General features: G+C 35.0%; 1 protein-coding gene across 1 annotated transcript in view; it reads right to left on the bottom strand.

The window, feature by feature from the left end:
• The window catches only part of rasp (protein-cysteine N-palmitoyltransferase Rasp), a 372,659-nt gene that overhangs the window by 135,513 nt on the left and 221,287 nt on the right, over positions 1–15,859 (bottom strand). The window contains exon 7 of the mRNA XM_090380322.1: positions 13,821–14,143. Within this exon, the coding sequence (XP_090236448.1) occupies positions 13,821–14,143 (323 nt within the window). The remainder of the gene's footprint in view (positions 1–13,820; positions 14,144–15,859) is intronic.

Raw genomic sequence — 15,859 nt, 5'->3', positions numbered from 1 at the left:
TCACAGGAATGAAAATTACCGAATCCGGTAATTTTCATCCAGGAATGAAAGGCGGATTCGGTAATTTTCATTCCTGTGATCACGACAGTCGGTCGAAAAGCATTGTCAGCTTCAGGAAGGAAAATCGTTTTGAATATTTTCGTTAGATTCTTTTAATTGCGTTAATTTGAATTTTAATTGTTTTGAATTGATTTTGAATTGTGTTAAATTGATTATTTAATTAATTATATTTTACTTTAATTATTTATATTTTACTTTAATGTACCGGTAAGTTGTTGATTTTTTCGTTTTTTCCGTTTTAATTTCTGGAGGGTATCATACGGAAGTGTTCCACGTACTATATTGAGGTAAACTCCTCTTATTAATTTACTAATATTATTATCAACGTAGAACATATTGAGTATTTCAGCTCTGATTCATACTATCTAATTAATTTTCAAACTCTTATTGACGATTTCATTCACTTCCTGTCTCTCCAGTAGTATACAATCGATACACACAATTATGGGAGATTTTTTGAATGGCTTGGTACAAAATTACATTAAATCTACACTAAGGTACTCGACCCAAAGCTACCATATTTCTTTCCTAAAATATTGCCTTCAAAACAACATCGTTCCGAAATTTGCCAGGGTGAATTTAAATCAAAAAATTTCAGGCATAAAACAACTATCACTGGCGACATCACGTAATATTGTTAAGCTTGCCTTAAAATCTCGATATTCGGATAAACAAAAATACCTTTCCCAGGTTAGGAAGCTTCGCGATAAATTAAAAAATTATCTACATCCGAACGATTGGTCTGTATTGAAGACCTCCATAGATTCGCGACGGGAAGCACAAGCCTCAGAAATAAAAAACAGACACGTTAATAAGTTGCAAACATTATCGAATAGTTCAAGACACGTTCATGCGAATTCTAACACATTGTCGCGAGTTTGCGACCAAGTTCACACGAGTTGGGTGACATCCCCCCCACAGACACATAACGCACTACCACAGAATATGTCGGCTAGTTCTCGAACACCCCCTCACCCAGTATCCAACGAACCGACATATCAACAGGTTACAAATCTTTCCTCGTGTACACTATCGCAGGACCAGATTTCACTTTTATCCAAAGGATTAAATTATAATTTACCACCTCGAAAGCTGCCAAAAAAACAATGCGTAATTGATATTGAATTTGGACTTCGTAGTGTTCCACAAAAAGATGTATTTATTCAACAAGTTAACCAAGTAGTGAATAACATAAAAGAAACGCGACTTCCTAAATTGAATACACATGACAGTTCAGCTTTACGAGAACTTCGAGAAAATAAGGACATTATTATACAGAGGGCAGATAAAGGAGATACAGTGGTAATACTAGATAAACATGATTATATTAATAAGTTAGATTCAGTTGTATCTGATACCTCCACTTATTGTGAAGTGGACCCGACTCTGTTTACCAATTTGGTAAATCAATACAATAAAACGTTAACCACATATCGTAAAAACGACTACATTACTATGGTTCAGTTGAAGGAATTGAAGTCCAGAACATACAATATTCCTGCACTTTTTGGTCAGGTAAAATTACACAAGCCTGGATTTCCGATTCGACCTATTGTTTCCTACAGGAACTCGGCATTTTCAGCCTTAGCCACACATGTATATAACATTATAAAACCTTTTAGACAGGTTATACAATTTGGAATTAAGAATTACGATACATTATTTAATAATCTTAAAGACTGTAGACTCGGCGACAATGACAATTTATTCTCATCAGATGTTACCTCATTATATACGAATGTAAACGTTGAATACACATTAGATATTATTTGGGATATGTTAAATAAAAACTCGACACCGATTAATTATACGAAGCTGCCTATAAAGGAGATTTTTCACTTAATTAAACTATTAGTTGAGGCTAACTACATCACCTTTCGAGACAAGGTGTACAAACAAATTTTTGGATTACCAATGGGTTTGAGCCTGAGTGGCTTAATGTCAGAGATCTATCTCTCAACGATTGAGCAGATACATTTGACACCTTTTCGTCCCCGTATCACATACTATGGGAGGTATTTAGATGATGTTCTAGTTATTACCGATAGTAGTACTATCCAAGACATTTTACATTCGTTCAATAATATTCATTCTAGACTCAAATTTACATTGGAAAGGGAAGATACGGATACTAAGTCATTAAACTTTCTAAATTTCACGCTTACCCGGGACTCGAACAAAATACAATTTAGCATCTATCGAAAACCCACAAACACCGGTATGCTTCTACATTATAATAGCTACCACCCGTTCACCTACAAAAGATCGATTATCTTTAATCAATTTCTAAATGCCTATAAATATTCAACGACGGATTCTGCTTTAGACTCAGAAATACAAATATTAACTAGCAGATTCTTGAACAGGGGTTATCCCATTAACACAATAAATCGAATTAGGGTACAAACTAAGGATAAGATACAAAATACTGCACCAATCAACAATAGTAATATCAAAAAATACTTTATTTCTGTCCCATATATTGAACAGTGGCACAAACAGCTTAACAGATTCTTTAAAGATACCGAATTTAAAATTATAGCTAGGCCTATACGGAAGTTACACACTATACTGAACAATCGCTCGGTTCTTTCGGCGTTCGCAACACAAATTAATGATCTAGTATACAACATTTCTTGCGGTGATTGCGACTCGTCTTATCAGGGTTCGACGCGGTTTTCTCTTAATATCCGTGTAAATCAACACGAAGCCTCAGTTCGTGCTTCTCGTTCAGCAGCGTCAGAATTAGCCTTTCATGCCATTAACGAAAAACATACTTTTTTATTTAACGAGGCCAAAATACTTAACGTTCAACGTAATTATACGCGACTATTAATTGCAGAAACCGTTGAAATTAAATTACACGAGAATTCTGTTAATGTTCGGCGGCCATATTTGATCTCCGATGCGTGGACCTTTACGCGCATGCGCGAAGACACATAATCACTATTTAAGTTGCAGGTTTAGCCGGATTCGGTAATTTTCATTCCTGTGATCACGACAGTCGGTCGAAAAGCATTGTCAGCTTCAGGAAGGAAAATCGTTTTGAATAGTTTCGTTAGATTCTTTTAATTGCGTTAATTTGAATTTTAATTGTTTTGAATTGATTTTGAATTGTGTTAAATTGATTATTTAATTATTTATATTTTACTTTAATTATTTATATTTTACTTTAATGTACCGGTAAGTTGTCGATTTTTTCGTTTTTTCCGTTTTAATTTCTGGAGGGTATCATACGGAAGTGTTCCACGTACTATATTGAGGTAAACTCCTCTTATTAATTTACTAATATTAATGAAAATGGAAATCAAATAAAATTAAAAATAAAAAATGATGATGAACAATGAAAATTACAATAAAAAATGATAATAAACAATGGAAATAAAATTGTAAATAATATTCTTCCACTTGGTCATCGGTCTGCTACTTCTTCGAGGGCTTTGAGCAGACCGATAGCCAGACTAAAAGAATGTCTCATACCTACCCATTTATGTTGTCCTCATTCCAGTTTTGCCTGATTTTAATTTTTAGGTGATTTTATAGAAATTAATAGAAATTAAATGGGAAGTGCTAATAAATGAGAAAAGATAATATGACTTAAATTAAAATTTTGTAAAATATGTGTTAAATTTAAATTTTGTAAAAATAGTGTCAGAATCAGCAAACTGGGATAAGCAACACAAAGCCCAACCGATACGTATCAGATTAAATAAGAATAGGTTCTTACTTCCTTCTTGTACTGTGGTGGTCAGATTGAAAAGGGATCAATTCCCGCCTTCTGGTTGGTTTATGTGTGCTGATTAAATGATACTGTGCAGCCGTGATTTTCACTGACTATGGCGTGATGGTGAAATTGCTCTAGGCAATATGTCCTATGTCAATGCAAATGTTCTGATAGCCTTGAGAGGGTTTTTATTTGAGTTAGTGGGGGTTGCCTTTGATGGCGGAAGGAACCTATATAAATGAAATGATGTGTTTATACAAGTACAATAAGTGTTAGTATGATTAAATACAAGAAGTATGTTAATGTATATATATAGGAAATGCTATCCCCTGCACAAGGGCTGGTATAGCTTTTCTAAGGCATAACGACTCGTTAATGTCCGAGGGGATAGCTATATACATATTTACAGCCTCCTTCAATGTGAATTTTCACTCTGTGTCTCTAGATTTTATACTGTGTTTGTAATTAAATGAAGGGATATAAACGTTATTATGTGTTTAAAATTATACCTTAGGCGCGATTATTCTGTTGTTGGGAGTTTGATACAAGTTGATAAATTACCAATTATTAGATTGTCTGGGTTTTTTTGGGGGGAGGGGGGCGATTTGTGGTCAGCCGGGTTACAGTGCGGTCAGATGACAAGCCTCTTCTGAGCACAATAAACCCGGGAATCAAAATTGGGAAGTCATTTCTCTGGGCAATAATCTTTATCTTAGTTTGATGAAGGATACTGGTTTTTAGACAACCAGGCAAAGATGGACTACAGGCCATTTATTGGTGTTATAGTTCTAAACTGGTTCAGTGTATTTTCAATAAGTGTATTGGGATTGGCATTGGGGTGATGTAGGTTGAGGTTCGCAAGTATTGCCGCTTTAATATGGTGTCTGCCGTAATTGGTAGGTGTATTATTCTTAATGAGAATATCTATCAATCAGTTTTTTTATTGCTTCCGTCATGTTATCTAGATTATTGCAGATGTGTATTAACCTGTTTGTCTGATTTCTAATAGTGTTGCCATGGATATGTTTAGCCAAATTGCTCTCCCAGTTGGTAAGCTTTATAGCTGGGAAGCTAAAATGGTCTCCCTTATCATAATGTCGAGTGTAAACATTGTCATTGGTGATAGTGATTTGGCTGTCGAGATAGCAAGCTTGTAAGTTGCTGTCCGGGTTGGTGTGTTCTATGGTTAAATCTGCGGGATAAATTTCCTGGGCTATAATATTGAAATTGTCGAAATTGATAACCAGGACATCATCAGTGTATCTGTAGAATATAATTTCTTTTTTGATATTGTTTTTGAAATAATGCAGGTAAAGGTTGGCTATGGAGCCAATCTTTACCCCATAGCCACTCCCCTACTCTGCACATAAATGTTGTAATATCCAATACTGAATATTACATCCCATTATATTCTGATAAGTTTCGTAGTAGTGTAAAAGAACTTTTTTTAAATTGTCGTGTGATATACTGGTGAAAAGGTTTTTAAAATCTTAAGTGTATAGACTTCTGATTCTATTGTTTTAGTCTAATGTAGTCTGAATATTTTCTGTTATTGGAGATAAATTTAGTATTAATGAGTTGGTTGGCTATAATATTTAATTTGTCCTCCATTAAATTACTGGATGGTTTTATGTAGCTGTTTCTGCCAGAGGTGATGAACCTTTTTCCAATCGGGACTTTATGGAATTTGGGGATCCAATATACGAAAGGATATCTTGTGTTATCTATTTTTAATTTGAATTTTTTGCGAATGGCTATAAGTTTTTTGGTAATGCAGATAGGTGTGGAGTTCACGAGCTTATATGTATCGCTGAGGTCCATCTCCTCTTTAAGCGTGTCTATGTAGAATTTTTTGCATATAACGCTGAAGTTGTTATTGGCCTTATCCGTATTTGTAATGATGAATTTATTTTATAGTTCTTTCGTTTTATAATTAATTCTTTTAAGGTTGTGTTGTTTAATGTAATTTTGGTGTGGTATGATTTCTTTGAATCTAGCAAGGATAAGTTCGGTGGAAGTATTCATCAAAGCCTTTCAAAGTTGGAAGTAGCCCATCTTTGCCTGGTGGTCAAAAAACCAGTATCCTTTATCAAACTAAGATAAAGATCATTGCCCAGAGAAATGACTTCCCAATTTTGATTCCCAGGTTTATTGCGCTCAAAAGAGGTTCGTCGTCTGACCGCACTGTAACCCAGGTGACAAAAAATCCCCCTTCACCCAAAAAACAGACAATCTAATAATTGGTAATTTATCAACTTGTATCAAACTCCCAACAACAGAATAATCATGCCTAAGATATTATTTTAAACAAATAATAATGTTCATATCTCTTCATTTAATTACAAACACAGTATAAAACCTAGAGACACAGGATGAAAATTCACATTGAAGAAGGCTGTAAATATGTATATAGCTATCCCCTCGGACATACATGGGTTGTTATGCCTTAGAAAAGCTATACCGGCCCTTGTCCAGGGGGATAGCATTTCCTATATATTTACATTAACACACTTTTTTCATTAACATTAGCAAAGGCACATGATGCAAGAAAGCAAGCTTATATAGCATCAGCTAAAAAAAAAAAACCCCTTATTTCACCCATCCTCTCACTCCAAACGTTTGTCAAGTACTGCCTTGAATCTATTTAAGCTGTCAACTTCTACGACAGATGGAAGTTTGTTCCACCAATCAACCACCCACTGGCTAAAGGTAAACTTCCGCACATCTATCCTACAACCGTCTTTCCTCAATTTGAATTTATGCCCTCTCAGATGATTATTTTGAGCAAGAGGAAAAATTTCATCCATATTGAGCATGCTCAAACCATTCAAGGCTTTATACACGTCAATCAGATCGCCTCGCAGGTGCCTAGTCTCTAGACACTGTAATTTACAAAACTTAAGCCTTTCTTCGTAAGAGCAACTGTTTATTCCATTCACTAACCTTGTTGCCCTTCCCTATAATTGTTCCAACAGCTCTACATCCTTAAAATGAGGCCTCCGGACCTGTATATAGTACTCAAGGTGTGGCCTGACCATTGCCTTATACATGGGGATAATCACATCCTTATCCCTGCTAAAAAAATTCCTGTATATCATTGACAAGACATCATGAGCGACTCTTGAGGACCATCTGCACTGATCAGAAAACTTCATATCTGCCTGCATAATTACCCCAGGTCCTTTTCATTCTCTACCACTGTCAGTGTGGTACCTGTGATCACTGCCACCTTGTCAAAGTTAAACTTCATTTGCCACCTCTCAGCCCATCTGCTCAACCTTTCCAGATCCTGTTGCAGCAGCATAGCGTCAGTAGTCTCCTTAACAACCCTGCCAACCTTTGCATCGTCTGCAAACTTGGACATTACACTTGATATACCATCATCAATATCATTTATAAATACAGAAAACAACAATGGACCCAACACTGAACCCTGAGGGACTCCACTAATAACATTAGTCCATGAAGAGCAGTGTCCATTGATTACCACTCTGTCTTCTCCCACTCAACCATCCCTTTATCCATAGCAGCAATTTGCCTCCAATGCCACACTGCTACAATTTGTGCAGCAGTCTTCCATGTGCAACAGTATCAAAGGCCTTTCTAAGATCCAAATATATGATATCAAATTTATTCTTTGCATCCAGTTCCTTTTTGACTACATCATAGTATCCAATCAAATTGGTCATACAAGACTTCCCCTTAACAAACCCATGCTGTGTCCGAGCTATAACTGAAGTCTTGTCTAGATGATCCTGCAATGCTTCTTTAACCAGTGCTCCATTAATTTCCCTGGAACAGACATTAAACTAACAGGTCTGTAATTACCTGTGTCTCCCTTTGATCCTCCTTTGTGGATTGGAGTCATATTTGCACATCTCTAGTTCATGGGTACCTCCCCTGAATCCAGGGAAGCTCTCATAATTATGGCTAAGGGTTTGCTTACTTCCTTTGCCATCTCCTTTAATATAACTGGATAGATTCCATCCACCCCAGGTGCCTTTCTTGTGTTTATCTTCAACAATTTCTCTTCCACTTTACTCTCAGTTATTACAAGATTATCTAGCTTACTGCCAGAGTTGAATACACCTCTGGCATTCCACGTCCCTGAATAACTCCTCATGTGTTTCATTTAGTTTGTTAGCTACCTGAGCAGGATCATCAACAGTTGAACCATCATTAAAGTGGACCAATCTGATTCATCCCCTTTCTTCTAGAGTTTACATAAGTAAAAATCTCTTTGCTGTTTTTCTTTGCATCCTTTGCAAAAGATTACAAGAAATCTTTGGCAAAGGATGCAAAAGATTTCTTTTAATCTGCCTTTGCCTGCCCAATCTCCTTTGCAACTTGGTTACAGAACAGCTTATATCTATCATAGGCTACTGTGTCACATGTTAATTTATATGTATCCCCTGCATTTTTCTTCACTGTCACATGTCTAATTAGTTCATCTGACATCCATTTAGGCCTAAATCTTGAACAATCCTGCACAATTGAATGCTTCCCATTTTGAATTTACTGTTGGTAACATCATCAGTTGGTTCCACCATATAGAATTTAAAATACTGTCTCAGACCACCGTAGTCAGCTTTACGAAAGCAAAAACCCTTCTCTTTACCCTTGATGGTAGTTACCCCTTTGAGTAAATCCCACTTCAGCACACTGTGATCACTGCCACCTAGTGTTTCCTTTATCTGCAGATTCGTAATGCATGAAGAATCACTGCTGATAATCAGATCAAGAGTATTACTCCCTCTAGTTCCATCCCAAACATGCTGCTGTAGAAAATAATCATCCAATAAATGCACAAAAGCCTTGATAGTGTGTGAGTGACCAACCCACAAATTCCAGTCAATATCCGGGAAATTAAAATCCCCAATTATAAGACACTCTAATTTACTGGCCCACTATTTCTCTGCACAATTGCTCATTATACTCATCAGATTCATTAGGCCTATAACACACCTACTCTTGTTTTTCCTTTCCCAGTGCTTATATCACACCAAACAGATTCAACATTGCATTGTCCACCCACATAAATTGGATGCACTTCCTTAGATTTTATGTGTTTCTGAACTAACAGCATAATCTCTCCTCCCTTCCTGTCCTGTTTATCCTTTCTGTACACATTGTACTCCCCAAATTCCAGTTCTGCACTGCTTATGTCTGTGTGACACCATATCTCTGATATCCCAACAATATCTGCCTCTGATGTCTTGACTAGCACTTCAAGCTCATCTAATTTATTAACTACACTCCTAGCATTGGTGTACATGCAAGTATACATGCACCTGTTTCTACTCTTAGTTACCCTAACACTAGGGTTACCATCTTCTGCACTCATAAAAAGAGGACATTTACATGTTTTGGGGCAAATAAAAGAGGACAAAAAGTTCATCTTGGATTAAAAAAAGAGGACAAATATATTATGCAAATAATAAAATAAAGACAATGTAAGCCACATTTACTGATGTTTAGGATTAGTACATTCATATTTGTCTTGAGAAATTATTTCTTTCAATAGCTCTGGATTGCCTCTCAAATATGTGTAAAAATCAACGCATGACATATGTTTGAAATTGTACTGCAAAAACAAAATACCTTTTACAGAATTGACATTTATCCTATTCCTTTCTTTTGTCCACTGACTTCGCATTAGAGAGAATACTCTCTCTACATTTGCATTGCGAGGAGGAATTGCAAAGAAAAACTGGGCAATTTTCAACAATTCTGAATGGAATTCAATATTTTTTGAATTGCTAATATATTTGGCCCACTTTTCATGTATAAGCATGTTTTTAAAGTCTTTATTATTCATTTGACCCTCAAAAAATTTCTTCAAATTGTTAAATTGGTCAAAACACTTAACATCATCAATTGTTACCCCTTTTTCAATCAAGTAGGAAATAGAACATTCTACATCGTTCCAGCTTGGTACTGCATCCATTTTTATCCACAAAAAAAACAGAAAATGGATTCCACATGGTGAAGTTACAAATCTAAATATTCCATGCAATTTCTATACAGATTTTTTGTATAACTAGAAAATTTTTCACATTCAAGTACAAGTCCTTCATCATGTTTTTTGTATAGCATTTCCTTTACTCTTAATGGCATGAAGTTGTGATCCATCCGTTTCGAAATAATTTCTTTCACTGAGACTAAGACATCTAGCACTTCTGCAGCTGAGTTACTTTCCCTTTCAATTCGTTGTATGTGTGTATGGAATACATTCATAAGTGATTGCATGAACCAAACATGAATCTCACTAAATCCATTTTCAAAGAACCTTTTAATCACAATGGAAGGTTTTCTTGGGACAGAAAATAAGCCTGTAAAGCTGTAAACATATCTATGAGCCTTGTGATGCTTGGAAATAATGAAAGCCATCTTGTCTTGCTGTGAGAAAGGAGCTGTCTATATTCAATCTAAACAAACTCACAGTATTCCTTAAGCTGTTCAGTCCGGACTGTATAATTATGAAAATACTGGTAAATTTTAAAAACAATGTTCTCTCATCAACTTCCCAAAGTTCTGCGGCATTCTGAAGACAACTGTTCAAAATATGTACAGGGCAGCCCACTCTAATCAAAGTCTTGTTATGCAACAATTTCTAAGATGCATTTAGGGCTAAAGCCTCAAGCTGCAAGCAAATTTAGACTATGTATATATTAAGTGCAATAGCATCATTAATACACAGCCATTTCTGAGTAAACAGAATATTTATAAGGCGGCATCGTTTTAAGTTATATCTCATATTATGAATACCTTCACAATGAGTTGCCATGATATTGCATTACTTCAAATAAGTAACGCTTCACCTAAGGAGAAGACTAATGTTACTTATTCTCAGATAGGTACCATCACCCAGACGGCAACAATTTCTTTAATTTTGCAAAGACATTATTCCCTTCTTCATTTCGTCCTCCAGACCTCCAAACATTGTATTGCAATTGTCCCCAGCGAATGCAATACATTTTTCACACAAACCATTTTTTCAAGAGTTTCTTTAACATACGTAGAAATGGTATCTGCAGTCTCGTTAGGCATCTTCTGTAATTCAATTAATTTTGTTTGTAACCCTCCTTCATTTACATCAAAATACTGAATAATTAATGGGAAGGTTTTTTTAGAACCATGATTACTTCCATCATTTGAGACCCCACAGTATGCAAATTTTATTTTCTTTTAAAATTTTTACAGTAACATTAAGAGAATGATTTGCAAGCACAAAGTTTACAATTGCTTCTGTTTTGGTTCTAGCGCAGGAAAATCTTTTTGCTATCTCAGAATCAAAAAATACATTTTTTAACATGACAGTTGTGTAATCCATTGATTTGTAACTACTATGACGTTTAACAGTGTGAAAAGCAAAGGTACCCTCTGCAGCAGCCAGATCATATTCTATTTTACTGACAGCTTTGACAAAAAAATCTGTAACCTTTCCCGAAGAGGCCTCACCTCGAACTGCTTTCTTGTGCTTCTCAGTTTCAATGTGATGCTTCAAATCACCAACCCCTTTATTGGCTACTGAAACATATGTCCCCATTCTGCAAACTTTACATTCAGCTTCCCATTCCTCTCGGCCAGATACAAAACATGGAAATTTGTTTTTCATCTCTTCTGTAAACATGCACTTCCTTTTAGGCATTTTAGGGGAAGTATAGTCTTTATAATATTAATTTTTATAATTGAAATAATAATAAATATTTTTTATTGTAAGTAGTGAAGCATAAATTTTATTAAGGTTAGGTTATGTTTTACATTCACAACTAAACTAACCTAATTGCAGAAAAGTACCTACAGGTATAAAGATGGATAATAAATATTTTTGTAATTAAAGTGAAAAACAGTATTTTAAAAAAAGGTAAACTTTGGTATTAAATAAACTAATGTCTGTCTCTTGATTGGATCGTTGATAAGCATACCAAATTTAGTGGACAATATGCAACTTTCGTTCAATTTGGTGTGCACACAACTCAAATCACGTTTTCATATGCTGCAATCAATTTCTAGAGAAAACAGTCCCTCTAACTGTCAATATTTATTTGACATGCTGGAATTCCTGTAATTTATATATCTTTTTCTAGCACACCATCTGATCTTCACGTGTTATCTACTCTCTAAACCAATATATTGTATTGCTAGACTATACAAAATTTATATGTGCGTAAATTCTGAAGCAAGCGTGGGTTGGTAACAATCTCAATGCACTAAACTGAGCGTCGTCAGGGTCTCCCGCCTAATTGTGAACACGGAAATTCGAATTAAAGAATCGTCTCCTATTCCGAAAAAGATTCTGTATAACATAACTGGTAGTTTTCGTCGAGCTTGCATAAAAAAATGCCGTATAATATAAAAACCGGACATTTAGACAAATTTATAAAAATCCACCCGGACAAAAATTTTAGACAAAAAATCTGGACAAATCTGGTTAAAAGAGGACGGATGGTAACCTTACCTAACACAGTCCATGTATTTACTTGTTCCACTATGACTCCCAGCAGTCCTTGAAATTCCCATTGCCTTGCTTTCCAAGGCTGCTGCTGCTCAATTGCATTTCAATAGAAGTAATGCAAGAATCACTTTTACCTCTGCCAGTGGCTACTGTTAATCTATTAGGTCATGTATCCCCCAAGCTAGCAGTTTTCCGACACACCTAACTCTGCCTCTACAGCATCAGCAAATATTCTTGCACCCTTTCTATTTAAGTGTATCCCATACCTGTAGAAGCAGTCCTGTCAAGTTAACTCCTGTTAACAAGCACAGACCAGACTGAGAAAAATTCTACCCTTTGAGACTTGCACAATCTCTCCAGGGCAGAATTGATCGACAAGGCTCTCATCATATACTCCCTCCTATCGTGTCTGGGCAGAATTGCAGAGCCTTTCAAATTCAACTCTAACTCATGGCTTTTTTTCAGCATTGCCTTGTACTTGTTAAGTAATTCTGCTGGTCTCCTACTCATTAGTGCCAACGTGTACAACAATATCACCCTTTGTGCCCTTAAAGGATGATATCTGCCCTACAACGTCATCAACCTTTGTCTCTGGCAGACATACCCTGGTCCTGTTCCATCTATCCTTTTTGAACAATATAATGTTTTTAGCAAACATACTTAAATAAATAAATAAATTTTCTGTTTATACTCCGGCACGACAACCAAGTCAGTAGAGTTTACAATAAATCGTCAATACAAATATTTATCGTATTTAGTAGTCACGGGCTTGAACCCCGGTTCACTCAAGGAACGTGTGCTATGCACTCTCGCTCCTGACCACTGGGCTACGTCAGGCCTCTTGTATTTAATCATACTAACACTTATTGTACTTGTATAAACACATCATTTCATTTATATTGGTTCCTTCTGCCACCAAAGGCAACCCCCCCCCCACTAACTCAAATAAAAACCCTCTCAAGGCTATCAGAACATTGACATAGGATATATTTTTACAGCAATTTCACCATCACGCCATAGTCAATGAAAAGCACAGCTGTGCAGTATCATTTAATCAGCACACATAAAACAGCCAGAAGGCAGGAATTGATCCCTTTTCAATCTGACTACCACAGTACAAGAAGGAAGTAAGAACTTATTCTCATTTAATCTGATACATACCCGTTGGGCTTTGTGTCGCCTATCCCAGTTTGCTGATTCTGACACTATTTTTACATTTTCTCATTTATCAGCACTTCCCATTTAATTTCTATACAATCACATAAAAATTAAAATCAGGCAAACCTGGAATGGGGACAACAAAAATGGGTAGGTACGAGACATTCTTTTAGTCTGGCTATCGGTCTGCTTTTTATTTTCATTGTTTATTATCAGTTTTTATAGTTATTTTCATTGTTCGTCATCATTTTTTATTTTTATTTTATTTCCATTTTCATTAATATAATTTTATATAGGCCTTCCAGGCTAAAGCTAGTTTACTTTTACTAACTAGTAATAATACAATAGTAATATATATATAATATATATATAATAAAACATAAAAAGAACGTTTAAAGTATCATATAAAACTTCTTTTACCTCCATAAATAAGAGCAAAGGTGTATTCTACTGATACATTTTGGAGGTGGAGGAAATTTAAAGTGTTCCATCATGGCAAGGGTTCCAGTGAATCCATAAATCACTAAATATTTCAGATAGAAAGTTACAGGCAAAGCATAACCTAAGCCACATAAGGTCCAAACATCAAAAGTTTCTACCAGTTGTGGATAAAATTGGATGGATGATGAATAAATAAAGTGCAAAAGCATTTCTAGTACTAAATACCACATGCAGTAGCGAAGCAGCTGTGCAACAACTGAAAAAAATTCTCTTGTAGTCCACTTCAGATTCGGTGCTGTCAACTGAGAAATATAAATTAACAATAAATAAATAAAAGGCAGAATATCTTGTAAAAAAATTGCAAAATGAATACAAATTATATTAATTACTATTTTATGTCCATCTCTGACACAGTGTGTGTGTGTGTGTGTGTGTGTGTGTGTGTGTGTGTGTGTGTGTGTGTGTGTGTGTGTGTGTGTGTGTGTGTGTCAGAAATAGACAAAAGAAAACATCCAAATTCAGGGAATCACTCAATCTGGTTTTATTCCCCTTTCACTTTTCCTTTTAAATCAAATTCTCAAACTGGCTGAATTAATATACAATTAGCATGCATAACACACAGGTTACTCTACTTTTTTGACACAGGTCTAGGAAGTAATGTACCTTTATATAACACTATAACAGAACATAGCAGACTGTACTAAATCCTGTATATGATGAGTCTACCAACATTAACTTAAATATAAAGCTTTACTCTCAAAACTAAACATAAGACATAAAATAAACAAAATTAATACATAACCAGAGGATGGCTCCCTGTAATTAATAAATTTCAAATTAAGCATTCTTCAATACAATATCAAAAATTCTCTTGATTTAATTATAAACAGTCACTTTTCATACATTAAGAACCTGCAGATAAAACACCTATTGGGTGGTAGCGATCATAGTGTATTGACATGGGATTTACTTAAAGATGTAACTACTGTCAAGAGCAAAAGGAAGGGATTTTGCTTTCGTAAAGACGAGTACAGTGGTCTCAAGCAGCTGATGCTATCAAGAGCAAATTCTTAATGGGAAACGTTCACAAAATGTAATCATAGAAGCTACTATACTTTTCACACTGACTAAGAGATAGTTCAAGGTTTAGAACTAAATGAATGTCAGATGAATACATGATACTTGTGCCAGAAAAGAAAAATGCATGGGATGCATTATAACTTATTAGGTGATACAGAAGCATCTAGCAGACATGAAGTAGTCCACAAAGGAGATAGATCAACCAAACTAAGACAGATTAAGAGAAGTCTCTGGAATGCACAGAAAAGCAGTGAAGACCTCTTTACTTATGAAAGCACTAGAAGGAAGGGGGGGAATGAATCACATTTGTTCACTAGATATGAATGGTTTAAATGTTGAGAAATGCTCAGGTTGCTGACAAAAACTGAATAGGTATTTTGTAACTACATTCATATAAGAGTCATTTTTTTGGGATGAGAATGCCAAAAGTTGTGAAAGATTGTGAATGCAGTATGAAAGTTCATAAATTAAGCATATATAATCATAGAAAATCAGAACAGAATAAATCTTCTAGAAAAAATTAATTAATATTAAAAATAAGAAAATCACAGTATTTTTTACTCATTTTACCAATAAAAAATGTTGAAAAAAATCAAGTACTAAGTAAATAATTAAAGTACGTGATTTTTATTAAAAAAAATTTTCTAATAAATGAGTGAGAAAATATACTCCGTATTAAGTCAAAAGATATTACTGTTTATTATTGTTAGAGACTTAAAAGATATTATTTGTAAATATCACAAAAAAAGATATTACTAAAAAAAATAAAAGCAATTTCACAGCAATTTGTAAACAAGATAAACGTGATGTATATTCATTACAAAGTAAAAATTGTAGAATTCTACCAGGAAATAACTTATATGACTATTATAATTTATTTTTGAATGATATGCAAAAGAAAGTGATGCAAGTAACATTTTATGATTCTGGCTGGTTAT

Source organism: Mastigoproctus giganteus, chromosome 8 (genome assembly GCF_048544385.1).
Source record: "Mastigoproctus giganteus isolate SK-2022 chromosome 8, ASM4854438v1, whole genome shotgun sequence".
Taxonomy (NCBI): Eukaryota; Metazoa; Arthropoda; class Arachnida; order Uropygi; family Thelyphonidae; genus Mastigoproctus; species Mastigoproctus giganteus.
The sequence above is the reverse complement of the archived record's forward strand: the minus strand, read 5'-3'. Positions and strand labels throughout refer to the sequence as shown.